The sequence below is a fragment of the Callospermophilus lateralis genome, chromosome 13 (assembly GCF_048772815.1).
Source record: "Callospermophilus lateralis isolate mCalLat2 chromosome 13, mCalLat2.hap1, whole genome shotgun sequence".
Taxonomy (NCBI): Eukaryota; Metazoa; Chordata; class Mammalia; order Rodentia; family Sciuridae; genus Callospermophilus; species Callospermophilus lateralis.
In genome coordinates, this window is record NC_135317.1 from 81,216,940 (window position 1) to 81,231,778 (window position 14,839).

The window sequence follows — 14,839 nt, forward strand, 5'->3', positions numbered from 1 at the left end:
GAGCAAACAAGTAGCTTGTAAAATAGGTGCCATCTAAGCAGCTTGAATTCAGTCTGCAATTCTAGACACCTTGACAAAATCTACTAGAAAGAGGATGGAATTGAGTGTTGGCATTGAGCTTTGGGACAATATGTATAGACAGTGAAAAAAACTGGCTGTACTTTAATTTTTTTAAGTTGATGGCCAAAATGAGATGTTTTTGATTATGCAAAACTTTTCATTGATCTTTCTTATTAATACAAATGCATATACTATAATAATGTTGGTTTCTGAAATTATAAAGATAATGATTAAGACTGGCAAGTTTCATTGAACCAACGTATCATATTAATGTAAAATGTTAACAATAGAGGAAACTGGGTAGGGTATAAGTGAACTCTCCTCTCACTTCTATCTTAATTTTTCTGTAAGTCAAAACTTGTTTAAAAAAATGAAGCCCATTAAAAAAGAAATAACAAGAACAAAAATGTTTCTGTTTTACATGACCACCTTGTTCTAGAACTGTTTATCTGTAAGATGTAAGTATTCTGAGGTAAAATAAATATTAAAATATTCTTATAATATTTTCCTTTCGAAGCCCCCTGTTCCTGCTGATGGGCAGAACCACAGACTCTGGGACAGGAGTTCCCTGGGTTTCTCCTTTTCTAGCAAAGCAATAAACCTTCTTTTTCCTTTTTCTCAAAAATATTTTTTTCTTTTGAAAATATGCTATTTAACTATTTGGACCATTTCCAGATTTAGACCAGACTCCTATTTTATGTTTGGTTTATTAGTACCTAACAAAATAATACCAACATACATTTTTATTTCCTCCCCAGACAAAAACATGGCAAAATTTCCTGTTCCATATCATCTCTAACAAGTTTAAGCACATCACTTATTTACTTATAGACATTAAGATTTTTAGGTTTAAAAGTGAGGATTAATTGTACATACAATTAAATAAGCATTCTCTAAAGCTGAAAACTAATAAGTAGCAATTCTTGGGAAACTTTACTACATATAGGATACAAAAAAAATCTATGTACTTCACAAAAGCTAATGATATGAAATCTTATGTCAATTTCTTATCTTAACTCGAACTGGTATTTTAAATATCATTTTAAAAATTACTCATACTTATTACCTTAAGTTTATCTTGTTAGTGTTTTAGGTTTGGTAGTGTATGTGTGTGTGTATGTGTGTGTGTGTGTGTGTGTGTGTGTGTGCAGTGCTGGGGATAAAGCCCAGGGCCTATTATATGACAGGTCAAGTGCTCTACCACTGAGCTGTACCTCCAGCCCCGGAGAGTTTCATAATAATTTTTGTATTTTTACCCTACCAAAGATTGTAACAAATATATTCCACTTGCTGCAGTCTAAAACAACGCTTAGTAATACTAATGCTTAGTGCTATTAATATTAATTACTTTGATGGCATTTTTTCTGAGTTTAATTTTCTCATCACCCAGCTATCTTTCAGAGCCTGATATTTTGATTTTCCTAATTACTATTCCATGTACTTGAGATGGCATTTTCTACTTCTAAAAAATTGAATAGCACAACCATTGTAAGTGATGTGCTGGTATGTTATCATACAAATGCTCAAGGTACAGCTTCTAATGTTGAAAAATAGGAAAATAAATTGACCTTGATGAAGTGTGTCTTCTTTTGTCTCTTCCCAGGAAAGTTTATTTCAGGTATTTCTACTGCTGAAATGATTAGCGTTAACAGCTTTTCCCCTCCATTTTATTTTACAGGGACTCTTCATCTTCCTGATATATGAGGTGTACAACACAGAGGTAAGTCTGCTTGGAGTATCTCAAGGCTGACAGAGTGAATGAGAGAAATGACAGGTTTCTTATCTTGATAACTGAGGAACAAAGTTGGCTTTTCATATGAGTGTCCTACTGCCCTTCATGCTTGGACTAGCTTATATGCATCCGAGCTTACTATTAAACACTGACACCCTGAATAAAGGGACAGCCTCATTTCTCACAGGCATTGACTAATATTTTACTACTGCCTGGAGTTCTTGAATTTTCAGCCTTTAACACTTAGCTATACTTGACAATATTAAAGTTTCAGTTTAAATGGTGGAATGCTTATATGTCATTGCATGGAGTTAGCGAAGTACAATTATTTCTTATCTCAAAATGTTCATTAAATATTGTCTTTTAAGTTTTTCTGGAAAACTCAGAGTCCCATAAGTATTAGTAAATAATATTTATGGTTTCAATTGTGAAATTTCTCCAGAGAAGTTATTTGCAAACCCTAATTATGATAAGTTATTTAGCTAAGGAAATATTATAAGAAAATGGACTTATAATTTCATCAAGAAAATATACTATGTAAATAAACTATTGTCATAACTCTAGTTCTTTTATTAAAATTTTCTGTGGTCTATAAATACTCTCAGGGAAGTTGCTGGTTTAGATTTCTGCATGCTTATTATGAAAGTGTCTTTTCTAGGGACTGATTAAATGCTTATTTTTTTTTTTTGTTTTGTTTTGTTGATCTAACTTTTATTTCAACATTTTACTTTATACTTTTCCCTTAACAGAAAATTTTGTGATTTTGCATTAATTTGTAGGAATTCTATATTAAAGAGGAAAGAATGGATCCAAGCAGAGAACTTAGAAGGGCCTGCTGGACAATGTTTCACAAATAATATAAAGGTCAGACAGCAATACAACGTGGCAAACAGATTCATTAGGTAGAATGAAAAGGTATGTGAACATTTAAATAACATGTGATGCTGATGAAGTAAGTGTGTGGGTGTGTTTTACAGGACAGCTGCACCTGGATTACACACGGTTTCCCTTTCCAGTAGCCTTCAGGTAGGTTGGCAGTAAGACAATTTTTTTTTTTTTTTTTTTTTTGCAACGGTACCTCTATTGCGGTTTCAAAGTAGATTCCTCCTATAAATGCAAAGGATGCTGATTATTCGTGTTCCCAAATTAAAAGGGATAATAGAGATATCAACAATAAATGTTGGGCATTGAAGTTTAATGCTTTTAGATAGAATTAAAGGTGCCTTAAGTGATCCACTTTGGGGTTTGTATTTTGGTTCAATACCTGGATTGCAAACCCTAAAGTGAAGAAATCCCCAAAGTTCAGTCCTCAGTTTTCCGCACCTTCTCCTCCAACCCCTTTCTCTGCAGCTCCCACGCCACGCTGCAGTACGGATGCCCCCCTCCCCCGCCCCAACTTCCCGCCCCTTGGGTTCCACCTCCTGAGCGTCTTTCCCCCAGAAGCCCTCAACAACTTTCATCTCCTTCAGTGTAGTCCACCAATCATGTCCATTCTCCTCGGAAGCCCCTTTCAGTAGGGTTCCAAATCCCCGCCCCTCCTACCCTGGTGTCCCTCAACTCCGCCTAACCGCCCCAGTGATTGACAGGCAGGCCGGGCGGAAACTGCGGCGCAGGCGCCGTGAGTCCTTAGAGCTCCCCTCTGGTCAGGTCGAGGAGTTCCCAGCAGACACCGCGCCGCGGCTGCGCAGTAAAGGGGAGGCTTTTAATTCCATTGTGGAGAGGACGGCGTTATTTTTATTAACTGGAGGCGACGGCGGCTGCGGCGGCGGCGGGACCCGTAAGTGTTGCCGGTGGGTCCGGGAGGAAGTGGTCGAGGCTCGGGGAAGAGTCACAGGGCCTTGCGTGCTGGTGCCGGAGGCGACGGGGCTGGGAATTAGTGCTGGGCGCGTTGCGGTCTGGGCGGCGGCGCGGCGGGGTCCTGAGCGCTGCGGTGGTCCCGGCCCGGGGCCCGGTTCCACCTCCTTTCCTCCCTCTTCCCTCTTCCCCCTCCTCTCCTCAGCCAGGCCACCTCCGGGGTATGAAAATCGGCAGCGGGTTCCTGAGTGGCGGCGGTGGTACGGGCAGTAGCGGTGGTAGCGGCTCCGGCGGCGGCGGCGGCGGCGGCGGCGGCGGCGGCGGCAGCAGCAGCGGCAGCAACAGCAGGAGAGCAGAGATGGAGCCCACCTTTCCCCAGGGTATGGTTATGTTCAACCACCGGCTTCCCCCGGTCACCAGCTTCACACGGCCGGCGGGGTCGGCCGCCCCTCCCCCGCAGTGCGTGTTATCCTCCTCTACCTCCGCAGCCCCAGCCGCTGAGCCCCCCCCTCCGCCAGCCCCGGACATGACTTTCAAGAAGGAGCCAGCGGCGTCAGCCGCGGCCTTCCCTTCGCAGAGGACCTCCTGGGGATTCTTGCAGTCTTTGGTTAGCATCAAGCAGGAGAAACCCACGGATCCTGAGGAACAGCAGTCCCACCACCACCATCACCACCACCACTATGGGGGGCTGTTCGCTGGAGCTGAAGAGAGATCTCCAGGCCTAGGAGGAGGGGAAGGGGGGAGCCACGGCGTCATCCAGGACCTCAGTATTCTCCACCAGCATGTCCAGCAGCAACCAGCCCAGCACCACCGTGATGTATTACTGAGCAGCAGTAGCAGGACTGATGACCATGGCAACGAGGAGCCAAAGCAGGACACTAATGTCAAAAAGGCAAAGAGGCCAAAGCCAGAATCTCAGGGAATCAAAGCCAAGAGGAAGCCAAGTGCATCTTCCAAACCTCCTTTGGTTGGTGATGGAGAAGGTGCCATCCTCTCCCCAAGTCAGAAACCTCATATCTGTGATCACTGTAGTGCTGCTTTCCGAAGCTCCTATCACCTGCGGAGACATGTCCTCATTCATACAGGAGAAAGACCTTTTCAGTGCAGCCAGTGTAGTATGGGTTTCATTCAGAAATATCTACTGCAGAGACATGAGAAAATTCATAGTAGAGAGAAGCCCTTTGGATGTGATCAATGCAGCATGAAGTTTATTCAGAAGTACCATATGGAGAGACACAAGAGGACACATAGTGGAGAAAAGCCATATAAGTGTGACACTTGCCAACAGTATTTTTCAAGGACTGATAGATTGTTGAAGCACAGGCGCACATGTGGTGAAGCCATAGCGAAAGGAGCCGCTAGTGCAGAACCTGGGTCATCAAACCATAACAATATGGGTAATCTGGCTGTGTTGTCTCAGGGAAATACAAGTTCTTCAAGGAGAAAATCAAAATCAAAAAGCATAGCTATTGAAAATAAGGAACATAAAACTGGTAAAACAAATGAATCACAAATTTCAAATAATATAAACATGCAGAGTTATTCAGTAGAAATGCCTACTGTGTCTTCCAGTGGAGGCATAATTGGCACTGGTATAGATGAACTACAGAAAAGGGTGCCAAAATTGATCTTTAAGAAAGGAAGCAGAAAGAATACAGATAAAAGCTACCTTAATTTTGTGTCACCATTACCAGACATAGTTGGACAGAAATCCTTGTCTGGGAAACCAAGTGGCTCACTTGGTATAGTATCAAATAATAGTGTGGAGACCATTAGTCTTCTCCAAAGTACAAGTGGTAAACAAGGTCAAATAAGTAGTAATTATGATGATGCCATGCAGTTTTCAAAGAAAAGAAGATATTTACCAACTGCCAGCAGCAACAGTGCCTTTTCTATAAATGTAGGACACATGGTCTCCCAACAGTCCGTCATTCAGTCTGCAGGTGTCAGTGTTTTGGACAGTGAGGCGCCATTGTCACTTATTGACTCTTCAGCACTAAATGCTGAAATTAAGTCTTGTCATGACAAGTCTGGAATTCCTGATGAGGTTTTACAAAGTCTTTTGGATCAATACTCCAACAAATCAGAAAGCCAGAAAGAGGATCCTTTCAATATAACAGAACCACGAGTGGATTTACACACCTCAGGAGAACACTCAGAATTGGTTCAAGAAGAAAATTTGAGCCCAGGCACCCAAACACCTTCAAATGATAAAACAAACGTGTTGCAAGAATACTCCAAATACCTCCAACAGGCTTTTGAAAAATCTACTAACGCAGGTTTTACTCTTGGACATGGTTTCCAATTTGTCAGTTTGTCTTCACCTCTCCACAACCACACTTTATTTCCAGAAAAACAAATATACACTACATCTCCTTTGGAGTGTGGTTTCGGCCAATCTGTTACCTCAGTGTTGCCATCTTCATTGCCAAAGCCTCCTTTTGGGATGTTGTTTGGATCTCAACCAGGTCTTTATTTATCTGCTTTGGATGCTACACATCAGCAGCTGACACCTTCCCAGGAGCTGGATGATCTGATAGATTCTCAGAAGAATTTAGAGACTTCATCAGCCTTCCAGTCTTCATCTCAGAAATTGACTAGCCAGAAGGAACAACAGAAAAACTTAGAGTCCTCAACAAGTTTTCAGATTCCATCTCAGGAGTTAGCTAGCCAGATAGATCCTCAGAAAGACATAGAGCCTAGAACAACATACCAGATTGAGAACTTTGCACAAGCATTTGGTTCTCAGTTTAAGTCGGGCAGCAGGGTGCCAATGACCTTTATCACTAACTCTAATGGAGAAGTGGACCATAGAGTAAGGACTTCAGTGTCAGATTTCTCAGGGTATACAAATATGATGTCTGATGTAAGTGAGCCATGTAGTACAAGAGTAAAGACACCCACCAGCCAAAGTTACAGGTAAGGTCCCATAAGTGACCAGGCTGGGGGTCTTCTAATGTAATTTTGTTTTATTTTGAGAACACTGCCATTGGAATGTTTCTACACGATCCTATTAATAATAATGTAATGCCCTTTCAATGCAACTTTTCATATTTAGTTTATTTTGTTAGTGTGATTTTAGCTCTGTTTGTATTATGATTTTTAATCAAAATCAATAGATTAAAAATAGTTTGACATTCAAAGTGACAATGTTTAGCAATCAAATTTACATGTATAGATTGTCAGGGAATAGCCCAAAACTTTTAAATGCAAAAAAAAAAAAAAAAAAAAATCCCAAAAAAAGAAAAACAAAACAAACAAACAAAAAAAAACCTAAAAAAACAAAAATCAAAAAACAAAAACTACAAAAAAACAAAACAAAAAAAAAAACTTTGTTGCTAGGATTAAGGTTATTCTAATTGCTTTACTCTCAGGAAAGTGTAATAACGCATGGGAATTCTGTACGTTATCACCGTAATGGAATATCCAATTTACAAATAGTATGATATACATTTCATCATTTAAGGGATCGAAAACATTTCAAATTGCTCTTTCTGGGCTGGTATAATATACATTTCATCATTTAAGTAAGGGATCGAAAACATTTCAAATTGCTATCTCCATCTGGGCTGATTCAAAATTCTGAGATTGTTGGCTACCTATATTTTGTTGCAGCTTTTTAATGTATTCTGAACTTCCAAACCACATTTCATTCCAGCCTGGTAGAACAAATTTTCTTGGATCTTTGATCAAAGCCTGGAATGATAGCTTTAATAAAAGGAGAAGAAAAAAAAAAAAAAAAAGCATCCTCTAGTTATCCCAACTATAACAAGGCTGTAGTTCCATTAAGTGATTCTATTGACATCTAGTACAATGTTGAAGCCCAGGTGGTTGGTGGGTTCCAGATTTAGAACCCAAGTTGGAATCACATAATTCATTGAAATTTGGGATATGCATTATTTATTATATATGGCCTGAAAAACATTCTTTTATTGTGTTATTATTATATCACCTTCACTTATGTGTTTTGGTTTTTGTTAACCTATCCTCTTAAGAGTTCTGGGCCTGCTTTGTTCCCTCCTCTCCCTATCATTTTAGAATGATAAGTAATTGATTATGCATTTAAATGCCTTACGGCATCCAAATACTAAACAGTAGGTTAAACATCCTCAACTTCTTTTTTTTTTTAAAAGCAAACCCTATATGGATATCTATGTATAATAAAACTGCATGGACTCAGAACTATAGATTTTAATAGGGTTGTGATTCCACCTGGTGACATAACTCGTGAGGGATAAGAGTATGTATTTAATAATGACATCAGAACCTCTTTGTGAAATTGCAGCCTTTAATGTACATTTTTAAAGGAGGGTGTGTTAGTCAGTATTGTACAGGGGGTCTTGTAAAGTCATCAAAACTTGCTATGAACGCTAATTGCCATTTAAAGCTACTGATAGGCAGTGGCTCTGCTCTAAACCACTTTTTAGCAATTGTATTTTTTTCCTGATTATATTTTTTAATGTACTTTGATGTTTATGCTGATGAGTTTTTTATGTACTTTTGGTGATGTTTCAGTCTTATGTACTCTTCTGACGTCAGAAAAGTACCACTGGTTGTTTGCAGTCTTATTGTGTAATCAGCCTACCACAGGCTTCCATGTATAATAAAGTAATTAATATTGTGCAAGTGTAAAACACTTCTGTTATAAAAGCAGTGTTTGGAAAATAAGAAATTATTAAAAATGGTTACAAAATACTAGTTAATTTCCTTTCCCCATGTTCCTCCCTTTAGCTTTTTAGCAGCTACAGGGTCACCAACTTGTCATTGAAATATTTTTAGAAAATGTGTTTAATCCTCTTAAATACATTCAGTACTAAAAGTCTGTATTTCTTATTTCAGTAAGTGCGGTAAGTTCTGTTGGGTACAGAGTACAAGCTGTAATTAAAGGATGGAGAGAACCTTTACCACTGTATCTCTTAAGCTGTATGATTTTTCTCCATTTTTTTTTTGTCTGTTTTATACAGGTTTTGAATTTCTTTAACTTTTATTGTGTGTACTGAATACTGCATATGTATTATTCTGATTGTTTGCTCTAGTTTACTACCAATAAAAGTCCTGTTAATCACAAAATTGAAGAAAGGAGATATCACTTTAATCAGACACATTTTTCAGAGTTTTCTATGGATTACATTTCATAAAATAGTCACATTAATGGTATAACCTGCAATTTAGGAACTTGCATTTTTATTGTATTTAAAGAGTATTTTATGTTTCTAGGTTTATTTTATTTGAAAATGGGTTAAATATTTTGTTGGAGGTGCACAAAAATATGGAAGAATAAAAGTCTAATATGTGAATTAGAACATGTTTTAATGAATTTGATTAGCCACCCTAAATATTACTCTTGAGAGATTACTGTTAGAGGCTTTATTTTTAAATCAGTATTTTAAATCCAATACTTTTGGTTCAAGGTGCATCCTTTTTTGCCTCAGGTTATTTTAAAATGACAGGACAACATATATAAATGGTCTTCAGCATTTTTGGTAAGAAAAAAGTAGTGTTAAGTCAAAATTAACTTACAAATTGAAACTATAGATATTAGGGAAGATGCAGAAAAGGTGCTTCTGGACTCATGATGTGGCTCAGTGGTAGAGTACTTGTCTAGCACGCATGAAGCTTTGGGTTTCTATCCATAGCAGTGAAAGAAAAAAATAGGTGTTCCAAGGTAAATATGTTAACTTTTAAAGATGAATGAGAAGTTGGCTTAGACATCTGAGGTCATGAGGAAATTATGCTCTGATATTTTATGGCCACAAATGTTGAGGTATTACGAATAAAATATTGAAGAGTAGAATAGGTCTTGGATGTTTTGCTTCTTAAATATATGATAGTATTTTAGGGAAATGATTAATCATGTGTATTAAGCATAAGCATGTGCCCATATGATTAGGAAATAATATAGATTAATTCTCTGTTGGTATCATTTCCAGATTTAATTTTTTTCTTGTACTCATTGTTAAGCAGTCTTCACTGCTTTGAATAAAATTTTAATTTCATTGATTCTGCATTGAAATCAAATTCTTAATTTCCCTGTACAGATGATTTATTCCCCTCCTGAAGATTAGTCCTAACAAGTTAATTTTTTTTTAACCCACCCCACTGCCTTTTTTTCTTTTGTGGAATATCTGTGTCTGAATTTGATCATTTTAAAATTAAAGATTTTTGCTTTTAACATGTTGGAAACCGTGCTTTGGATTTCTATTTTGCTACTATCAATTCAGAATGACTAACATGATTTGGCAATTGATGGTTAGTAATTTGTGAGGTAATTTAAAAATGAGAAAAATGTGGAAAAGAAATCTGTGCTTCAAGTTTTTAATTGCAAAGATATAAATATTTCTGTATTTAGCTTTCTGTGTTAACAGTTATAAGAGAGATAAAAGTTTTTTTTTCTGGTATCTGGTAGTTTGTAATCATTTGCCTTCATTTAGTATCCTTTAAACCTGAACTGGGTGGCAATTTGAGTGATATGGCCTTGTGAAGGCATATATTGTTAAACACAAGTTCCTCTTTTAAAAAAAAGTTACTGTTTGAACTTCCAACTCCTATTTTTAGAGTAAAACACCTGAAAATTCATTTTCTGAATGTAGTGATTTTCTTATTTTCTGTGATACATAATGATAGATTTCAGTTTTAAAATGTGATACAAAATTCCTTTGTTAGTGCTATGATATGATCCATGCATATGTTTCTTGAGGTTGTGTCAGTAATGTTCCACATATGTTTTTGTTATGGGATCTCTCCTGGTATTTAAGAAGAGAGATCGCTAGTGGTTTGCTAATTTATTTGTACCATCTATGAGATGATAAAAGAGTTCCTGATAAAAGATTTTTGAGGGAAATTGTGTTCTTATTATACTTTTATGTCCTTAATAATTTATTATATAAAATGAACATTAGCATGAAGAGAGCATCTTGGAATTCTGTAGATTTGCCCATGATCAAAAAATTATAAAGAAAAAAAAAACATCTGTAAGACTGTACTTAATTTTTAAAGAGATCATTATGATTATAAAGAGGACATACACTTAAAATTGTCTCTGCTTTCTTTGTATTTGTTTTGCTTTTTTAAAACAATACTGGCTATAACTGAGTGTGACTAATTTAAGTAGATTCTGTCTAAATTCTTAATGCATCTTTGGCCCATACAAGGAAATTCTTGACATTTTAGTCCTTACAGACTCTGGGGATAGCTAATAGAATTGTCTCCCTAGGTCCATACATTATCAGGAATATATCTGCACATGAAAATTAACAAGTCAATCTACATGCTTAATGAGACTCTGAAAAAAATTTCTTATCTGTGGACTTCAGGTTAAGAATCTCTTTCTTAGAAGACTGCCTAAATACTGAAACGTATTTTAATTATACAGGTAATTAGAGAATCAATGCCTAAACTAAAAATCATCAAATATTCAGGTGACTTTTAACCCTTTCTGCATTCAGCTAATTAGCATTTGTAGACTACATTTAGATTACTTGCAGCCACATAGTTTTATGATGAGCTGATCAAATAATGAACTGAATAGAATTTATAATTCTTTGCATACTTTCTCATCTGATAACTACCGTATGGATTCTAGACTTAAGGTAATTCAGTATTTTCCATTAACAAAGAAATATGTTAAATCTATAATAATTAACTACTGAAGTTCCTGTGCACAGAAGTAGATTCCCAGATAAGTATTGGCAAAAATAACATCACACCCAACCCATACCATTTTACCTAGGAGTAGTAATAACTGAATTCTTTATATCATAAAGACTATACTTAATATAGCTGGAGTGTGACTATTGAGGTTGATGTATACTGTACAAGATAAGATTTGCAAACCCTGCTATGTGTTGAAATAGGTAACTCTTGGAAAATATAGCTAAATAACTGGAAATGTTTAATGATTTAAGCCTTACACTTTAAAAGGGAAAATTTATTCCCTGGGTTTGTAAAGAATGAAAGAATATTGGGTAGGGGTTGAGTGTTAAGGAAGGTAAGGGATATCTTAAATGGATTCAAAGAAAGGAGTTTTGAAGGAAATGTAAAATTTACCCCAATCTTATTAGTAGTCTTGGAGAATTTGACTAAAAGGGTAAAGGAGATCTTTGGTTGAAAACTTATTTTATTTTGTCATTCTTTGAGGTCAGACTTATTTTGGTGCTTTAGTTTGTTATGAACTTTAGTACTATTGTGGAACAATTAATAAATAACTCTTAATAGACAACTGTGGTGAACTTCTGTTTACATTACCAATCTAGGAAAAAGATGAGTAATCTTCATGTTAATATATTAAATCTTTTCTTTAGTAGCTCATGAGATTACACAGCTTTCATTGATTGGTGAGAATTTTAACTCTTCTTTACCAACACAGTCAAAATTATTGTTATATGTGATCAAATGAATATGTGCAGAATTTAGGAATTAAGACCAAAGCTCTGAATCTTCATCCCCCATTCACCAAAAAGAATTTTCAAGTACTGTGTATAAAGGCACATTGTGTTATGACAGGAAAAGTGTGAGTAATTGTCAAAAGTTGGAAAGCCTTAATTATTTTTAAGTTTTGCCTTAATAAGTGTTTCTCAGTTTTAACTGGTGACTAGTTCATTTGTGTATTCCACTGCAGGTAAGAATCTTGTTTTAGAAGCATTACCTATTGGAAAGTTAAAGTTTTAAATGAGAACTAAGTTTTTCTCTTGAGTTTGGCATAAATGCAGTTTTTTAAGTCTGAAAATAACATTTTCAGATTTGATTTTTAAGAGTGAATTGCAAAATTGACAAGATCAGCAGTATAACCATTTTGTTTGGTTGTGCATAAAAAAAACTAGGCTCTTCCTACAAGGAAGCCAAATGCAAACATTTGAGAGATAGAGTTCCTTCTTTTGGGTGGATAATGAGAACTGTAAATGAGTATCATTGTGGGTCTCCATGAATAGACAACCCATGACCTTGATCAGTTTAGTGGTAGAGCTGCAAAGTCTTTCTGAAACTTGCAGTTTCTTAGTGGCCCCAAACAAAAATGCTTAGTATAGGTTAGAAAACTGAGGTGAGACCTAAAGTTTTCATCTTACAAGTAACCATAGCAATAAAAACTTTAAAAATGTTTGCATTTAGTACCAAATATGAAATTTTTTTTTCTTTTTTCTTTTTTTTTAAACTTTTTTTTATTGGTTGCTCAAAACTTTACAATGATCTTGACATATCATAGATCATACATTTGATTCAAATGGGGTATGAATTCTATTGCAGGGTCACATTGGTTATACTTCCACGTTTATACATGCTGCCATACTAGTGTCTACATGAGACAATTGATCAAGGGGCTGTCCTGTCTATGGAGTGATCAACTTTGCTGCCTAGATACTCAGCCTTGTGGGGTATACACCTTCTATATGAGACATTGCAATAAGTGCTTGTTTATAGTCCTTAAGAAAGAAAATGAAAGCAAAACAAGGTTTATAGAACCTCATAAATGCATTAAAATTTTTAAAAATTGGTCTTGTATTGCTTTCTACTTTTGCTCATAATAGCCTTTCAAAGAACATCTTAGCAACATCTTACTATGTTAAAGATTATATTGTTTGCAAGGTAAATTATCTGGGAATTTTAATTTAGATATGGAGGACAGCTGCAGAAATCCCAAATGTTTAATTATTTTATGAAGTCCACTAAAATATTCTATACCCAGTCATATTTGGAATAGTTGACTATTTTTGAGTGTGTGTGTGTGTGTGAGCAAATTTATGTTGGTAATTTGATCTCTTAAAGGCTTGGTTTATAAGTTTTACAAAGGTAATCCAAAACCATTACACTCTAGCTATTTAAATTGCCTCTTATTTTTAGTAAGCAAAAAATTAGGTTATGGCTACACTTAACATAGATCAGGATTTATCTGAAGAAATATAAAAATCTGATATTGGAAAAGGCATAAAAAACAAGCTATTGAAACTGTTTAGACAGATTTGTCTTTGAAAGGGAAGGAAGGACTATTGTGAAAGGGCAGAGTAAAAGACCAAGGAGATGAATTTATTAATAGATGTATTTATTGTGGACTTCTTAAAAGACCTTCAGGGCTGGGATTGTGGCTCAGGTAGAGCGCTCGCCTAGCATGCGCTGGACCCTGGGTTCGATCCTCAGCACCGCATAAAAATAAATGAATGGAGTAAAGGTATTGTGTCCAATTACACCTAAAAAGATAAATATAAAAAAAAAAAAAAGACCTTCAAGTTTGAATTAGGTACATTTGCAAGACTGGTACTAATGGTAAACTGATAATGAATTCCTGTGAGTTACTGCTGCTGAATCAGGAATGTATTTAAAGGCAAAATTACAGTGTGATGTGGGAAGATTTCTAGGGTGGCCTGGTAGAACATTACAATTTTTCATTTTGTTCACTGTGATTTTATTAAATCTCTAAGATTGAGATTTGAAAAGGAGAGGGAAGGATTGCTAATGAAGGTAATAGTATTTTAACAATGTTGGTGTATTTGTCATATTAAGGAGAAAAGGTAGTGCTTAGGAGATGATAAAAAAGAATGTCTTGCTTACTAGATTGTTGCTAACAAGAACATTTAAATTTGCTCTCTGAAACCTGAAATTTTGAATTAACTGTAATTCAGTATGAGTGATTATCATAATTTTTAAAAAATTATCATAAACTTTATAATACAAGGGAAAAGGTAATGTTTTTATTAGCTAAGTATTAAGTAATAAAGAATTATAATGAAAATATTTTTGCTTTTAAATCCTTCATTTCATTTATATATGGAATTGAAGTCTTATAAACCATGCAAGTAAAATTTATAGAATTTGTTATATAATCATGAAATAATTCCAGAGCTTCACATGACATTTAATCGTGGAAATTATTTTTCTGGTTTCCAAAGCAAGAATGAATAAACATATATCTTGTCATAAGAAATGATCACCCTGGATTACATTCAATTATTCACCCAACTGAATCAATGCTCCATATGGAACTAAAATATAAAAATATTTTGAACAGTCTGAAAGTACTGTTTGTTAAAAATGTTCAGTACTGAAATATCAGTTGGAAGTTGGGCAGCTGAATGTGAGAGCATAAATTCAAAATATATATAGAACTGCCTTTCATAAATCAGTTCGCAGTTTTGCTTATAAGCCATATAGATATAGTGTTTAGATGAACAAATTTATTCTTAATAACTTCCTCTCCTCATGTACTTGCTTTTTAATAATAGTTTCAGAACACAAATTACTAGGAGCTGAATATATATTTAAAAA

General features: G+C 35.8%; 1 protein-coding gene across 2 annotated transcripts; it reads left to right on the forward strand.

Annotated features, from left to right (window-relative positions):
* The first annotated feature begins 3,479 nt into the window (after window positions 1–3,479).
* Window positions 3,480–10,597, forward strand: Znf281 (zinc finger protein 281). 2 transcript variants are annotated; one of them, XM_076831777.1, is made up of 2 exons: window positions 3,480–3,569; window positions 3,792–10,597. In XM_076831777.1, exon 2 carries the CDS (start codon window positions 3,810–3,812, stop codon window positions 6,507–6,509), a length of 2,700 nt encoding a protein of 899 aa, XP_076687892.1. In that variant the 5' UTR covers window positions 3,480–3,569; window positions 3,792–3,809; the 3' UTR covers window positions 6,510–10,597. The 2 variants fall into 2 exon arrangements, with proteins under 2 accessions (XP_076687892.1, XP_076687894.1); XM_076831779.1 differs by having other exon boundaries at window positions 3,796–10,597.
* Window positions 10,598–14,839: the final 4,242 nt, after the last annotated feature.